Here is a 6,086-nt window from a genome sequence, read left to right as displayed (position 1 = left end):
GAAATCGAATGAAATATGAGGCAAAGTCAGGAACATGTAACTGTCAATTGGAACATTTCGGCATCTCCGTGATACACACGGTAATTCCATATTCCCCATGTTTCAAAAAGTAAAATGCAATATAACATGTCAATTGATGATTTCATAATATATTCTCAACACTATTCTCTCACAAACGTCAATGCTGTCAGATGTAAGCCAGGAAAATCTTTGAAGCATCTAGATGCAAAGTGACAAATATTAACTGATTTAGATAAGTAACCACGTATCTTAGGTAGCTATGTAAACACAGTACAGCCAATAAAGTTACAATTTCAAAGTAACAAGAGTAGTATCACAATTTACAGTACTAATTTAGGGATCTGGATGCCCATGTTTCCGTTTGTATTGAGCAAATTTGTCTTCCACATTTTCTATACCAATTGACACATTTGAAATACGTGCCTAAGGAACAGATATGACACCAAGAGGCTGATCAATCATGTTCTTCTGTTGTTTACATTAACTGGCTTAATTCTAGTAGCAACAAAATTACACACAAAAAATTGAGGACAACACAGACGTATACCAAGGAAGTCAGGAATGTACACAGGTGTGCCAATAATTCAGAAAGCAAAGAACTCTCAAAAGTGTTGCCACACAAACCGAGAACTGAATAAAACAGTCTGGACATTTTGTGTATCTAAAATTTACCACCAACAGAATGCATATTAACAACAATATTTCATAGCTACTCTACGACGAAGAGATATCGTAAGTCTTAATTGCTAAGTTGTTATTGTGTTCCAAAGGCCCCTATCGTAAACCTTTTCTAACTTGCTCCAAATAGCTACAGTAGTGGTTAATTCTATACCCTAAGTATCTTCCAACCTGATGAAATTATTTACGGAAAGTAGTGGTTTTCTGTTTTATCTCTACGTGGCCATTTCACTTTCGTGTTAAGATAAATTTTGCACTGTACGGTAATTAAGTATAAGGACCTTTGCACAACGTAAAAAGGTCATCAAATGACAGCTATCGGAATCGGCATCGATCAAGTAATAGATTTGAATGTTTATCATCTTTCGACTTATTGTAGACAAGACAAATACATCGCAGCCTTCGCTGCGATATACAGAACGCCCTAACGCTTACACTTCCTAGAGGTAAGATTCATTTACAAGACAACACTTTCTTTAAATTCTACCCAATGCATACGGTTACGTTAAGTCCCTGTCACACATTAAGGATCTCCCCATGACTTTGCCCCTGACCTTTCCCCAACCAAGGTTTGGGACATCCGTATTCTAACTCCAGTTTGTTCCTCCGATTACATCTATGATTTGTTGGCTGGTGGAACAGACCTTTTAAGATTAGTAGTAAGCTACCTCGTCGACTAACTCCCAACCACAGATGCCCTTGCTCACGACTATTAAACTCCCAACCTTGGTCTGGAGAAGGTCGGGAGAACATGGTCGGCTATGTATGGCAGGGGCTTTGGGCTCCTGGTGTGTAGGTTACCTATACACGCCGGTTAATACATCACAGTTCTTCCGTTTCTCTTCCTGTTGACGACATACAGTATAGGCCGAGCCTGCCACCGTCTGACACAAAAATTCAACAATTTCTATTTACATGTACGTGACAGGCTTTGGTAAGAAAACTTCAACCATTCCAAATACAGCCGTCACTGTGGTAATGAACCGGTCAATCCGCTCGAGCAAAGGAGAATGAAGATTTCAGATTCAGGCGAGGAATCGAATCGTACGTCTATTTGTGCAAATCGAACGACACTGTTGCACATTCATTTTCTGAATTTTTGAAATTGCCCAAGTTTGCTCACCAAGGCCTGGCGTTTGGGGACAAAGTAGACAATATAGCGCCCTATTTCCTGAAAGACAACATTTGCGTCTTGGCTTGCGCCTAATTCTACGAGTAGCAGCACACATATATCTCTGTTATTCCTTTTTGGCTAAAGCTAAGAAGAGTCATTCTTCAACTCGTACAGGAATCAAACATGTATAGTACAGGCCCTCTCATACTGCAGGTTAAATGCCGGTGATGTCAAAATGATTAAAGTGACCACGTTGCTTGTATTTAGCCATATCCGTTACGCTAGATCCGTACCCTTCATATAATGAAAGGATTATTTTGATTCAGATCCTGAGAACAACAACACAACCTTGCATGACGATTTCCTGATTAATAATGAAGCCCTAAAATAGGACGGAATATAGTATCATAGCCGGTAATGAACGAGTGTTAAACCTTTCGTCTCTGGTAAATATGATTAGTAAATCTTGGTTATTCATGGCTAAATTCTGCATCTCTTGTTTGTGAAAACACGACTCGGGTAAGCTGAATATATGCCATAAGTTAATATCAATTGATCAATTCATTGATTGATTAATCAAAATATATCTTCAGTGATTCAATTAATGTCCCTGTTGTAGATCGTGCCACTTCGCTATTTGCCTCCGCGGGTTTTCGCACACTTCCTTCCAGTGCTCGAGGGTGGAGGGCGTCTTCGCCCGGCCTCCGAACGTCAGCCGCCCGATCTGGTCGTTCTTCGAGACCCGGTCGTGGTCCAGCACCTGTAGCTCCACCGTGATGTCATCCAGTCCCTCTGACGGGACGTCGAAGATGAAGGACTCGTTGAAGACCGGGTTGGCGGTGTGACGCTTGACGTGGGTCTTCTTCTTGGCCAACTTCTGGTCTCCTTGCAAGAGGCACAGCTTCACGAACGGGTCTAATGTGACAAGGAAAACCAGAAGATTTAGAATATACACATATATGACCATGGTCAAGGGTTTCTTAAATCTGAAGGAGAACTGGGTGCGATAGATGACAAGGAAGAAGTGCATTTTCATACTTTGGAGTTTGGCCGTATGACTTACCCTGATCTCACCCCCTTAGTGAGTTCTCCTTACATAGGCGAAGACCTCCCCTAAGCAATATAGTTTGACCATATCCGGTATCACATCTACCATTAGCTATGTGACCCCCCCCCCCAAAAAAAGACGTTCGTCTGTTCCAGGTAGACTGTTGTCACAGAGAAATGAAAGAGCCGAGCGAACAGGTTCCACCTGCGCGGCTTACCAGCAGGTCCCATGAGGTTGTAGCCCGTCAGGTTCCTGGCCTTGAGGATGACGACAGACAGTCTGTTGGCGGCTGGCTGGTAGCACAGGGACACCAGGATCTCTCCCTTCCCAGATGGCTTCTGCTGCTGCTGCACAGTCAGACGACAGACATTAAAAATTAAATAGGGCCGAACTGGCACGAGAGTTGCTGTTAGATACAAAGCTTATTAGGTTTTGACAGTGATGCATATCGCAGCTGATGGGCATGGCGATTTGGGATGATTTCGTGGCGTGAATCTGACATTCGTAGATGCGAAAAAATGTCATGTTTCAGTTTGGTTTTGGCCGACTATGCATCGTTCTCGTTAGTTCACTCAGAAGGTCACAAGGTTATAAATTGCACCCTTTGCAGCACCACCTTTAACCCCTCTTAGAGCAGAATGCCGTTGCCTATTACTGGCGTAGACGTAAATCACTGTGATCAGCATCCGTGCAGCAACTATGTCATAGAAGATTGACCTGCCCTTTCTTCCGCCACTCAATTGCAAGAACGCTGGCTGTAGCTACTTGTAGGACTTCTACACGAGTCACCATAAATAATATGATGGATTCAAGTTGATGATCACAGTACAGAAAATGCACCACGTCGTGTTTTTTTCTTACCTTGGTCTGCTTTCCAACGATCTCGCCTGTCATGGTGACCTCTCCCTCAGTCATGTCGACCTTGGCCAGGGACATGGTGACCTCCCCGATGAGGTGGTCCCTCGAGAAGCGGTCGAAGCTCAGGACGGAGAAGTGGAGGGAGATCCCCGGGAGCTGGCCGCGCTCCAATCCGAAGAACGTGAACGTCTCCTCGAAGACGGGGTTTCTCGTGCGGCGGAGGACTCGTGTCTTGACCTTGTGCTTCTTGTCCGGGAGGAGACACAGCTTGATGTACGGATCTGCCGAGCCGCTCTGTGGGTCCCGGATCGGGAGGTCGTTCGCCTTGTGGATGGTGACTCTGAAGGCGCTCTTGTGCACGTCGTAGCCTACGCTGAAGTTGAGGGTCCCGAGGGTTGTTGGTGGCGGGACGGTCTCCAATCCTCTCCCGTATCTGGTCCAGCTTGTTCTCCATCGCGTCCAGGCGTGGGGACCGCTGGCTCACCTCGTTCTCGATGCAGTAATCGGTGCTGACCAGGCCGGGGTCGATGGACAGCGTGTCGCTGGACGACGTCTTGATGTAGGTTTTGGTCTGAGGAAGAGGCATGGAGAAAGACTGAGGTAGGATGGGTATAGCGGGGGAGACGGGTGACATCCTCTTGGACGGGTCGCTGATGGTGCTCCTCGGGGACGAGCTGTCCGCCCTTCGCCCGTTGTTGGGAAGGCTCTGGGACGAGGACGAAGATCCGAAGGAGGTCTCGCGGAGGAGCTTTCGGCGGTGACAGCGGCAGATGCAAACAGTGACGGACACGGCGATGGTCAGCACGACACTGCACACCGTCCCGATGACCGCGGGGCCCGATACTGGGGAGGACATGAAGGGTCGTCATCAGAAACATCAATGGTTGCCAGGACAATAGATAAAAACCAGATTCTAGATACACAAGCACAACAAAATATCAGAATAAAGGAATATAAACTAAGGAAAAACAAAACAATGGCGATGTCCCTGATCCAACAAGTAAATAAAGAGTCATGAAATAAAACAATGTGCCAATAGTACTATTATCATGTAGACGCTTATCGATATCGATGTCACACTGCATATGCAGGCGGAAGGTCCACTCATGCAAACACGATAACAGAGCACATATGACCCTCTGTGTCCTCTCGTGAATATGTAGCCATGATTGTACATTTAAATATACTCCCCGTCTATCTTAGGTAATCAATGCTTATCAGTGCAATACCAAAAAACAAATAGAAACGATGGATTTTCATACGGCCTTCTTTCCAAACGAGTGAAAATAAGTTGCAAACGATTTGTGATGTACGCCTTTTCTTAATTACCTTCGCCAAGAATTGACGAAGGTTATGTTTTCCTGGCCCTGTGTGTGTCTGTGTGTCTGTCAACAGCATAACTCGAGAAAGCTTGGATGGATTATCTTGATATTTGGTAGGTGGGTAGGTCTTGATGAGAGCTCGAACTGATCAGATTTTGGGCCCCCTGGCGGCTTGTTACGGTACTGCAGCTGAACTTCCGGTTTTGATATCTCATGATCTAGACATGCTAAGGTCACGAAATTTGTAGGATAGGTAGCTCTTTTGCTGGGGAAGAAGTGACGTGAGTTTGGGCCCCCTAGCGGCTTGCTCAGGAACTGCAGGGCTATCTGTAACAGGATAACTCAAGAACCGGTGGACGGATCGTCGTGATTTTTGGTATGTAGGTAGCTTAAGTGACGCTTGACATAATTATGCGACAATTATGCAAATCTGGATGTAATTTGCATAAGTAATTGGGAAATTCTATAAATCAGCTGCATTACATTATAGGACTATTCAAGCTTGTGACATATGTAATTGAGAACGAAACAAACACAGGCAGATATTGATTATGTAAATTAACACTTAATTTGCATAATTATTGAGAAAATGTTATAATTCCATAATGCTAACTGCCTGTAATTTCATACTTGGGGTATTTGAAAGTTAAGTGAAGGTGAACATCATTAATCATAACTTATTCAAATAAGGACCTCATTTGCATAATTTATGAGGAAATGATAGAATGGTTTTCTTTTGATCGAGAATCTCGTTGGGAGAGACCTGCACGCCACGTTACAACCGCTTTCACACCGGCGCGATGTTGCTAGCCTGGCGTTACTATATCGATATTTCCACGGCAGATGCTCTGCTGAACTTCACTCCCTCGTACCCCCACTCAGAACATTCTCTGCAAGAACACGCTTAGCCACCTCAACAGCAGAAAATCACCCTTTCTTCCTCAATAGTCCATCAGTCAAGAGAAAATTTCATGCTGACAGTTTCTTCCCCAGAACCACTTCACTGTGGAACAAGCTTCCCCGTGAATGTTTCACCGCTAATTAC

The 6,086-nt window shown here is 44.6% G+C and overlaps 1 protein-coding gene across 1 annotated transcript; it reads right to left on the bottom strand.

The window, feature by feature from the left end:
* Positions 1–901: 901 nt before the first annotated feature.
* On the bottom strand, positions 902–4,575 carry LOC109475897 (synaptotagmin-4-like). The gene is given in 4 exon segments (XM_019776719.1): positions 902–2,728; positions 3,079–3,208; positions 3,723–4,189; positions 4,191–4,575. Coding segments are annotated over 4 exon segments (1,296 nt in total). The 3' UTR covers positions 902–2,414.
* Positions 4,576–6,086: the final 1,511 nt, after the last annotated feature.

The sequence above is a fragment of the Branchiostoma belcheri genome, unplaced genomic scaffold (genome assembly GCF_001625305.1).
Source record: "Branchiostoma belcheri isolate BF01 breed outbred unplaced genomic scaffold, Haploidv18h27 scaffold104, whole genome shotgun sequence".
Taxonomy (NCBI): Eukaryota; Metazoa; Chordata; class Leptocardii; order Amphioxiformes; family Branchiostomatidae; genus Branchiostoma; species Branchiostoma belcheri.
This window is presented reverse-complemented; position numbering and strand designations above follow the sequence as displayed.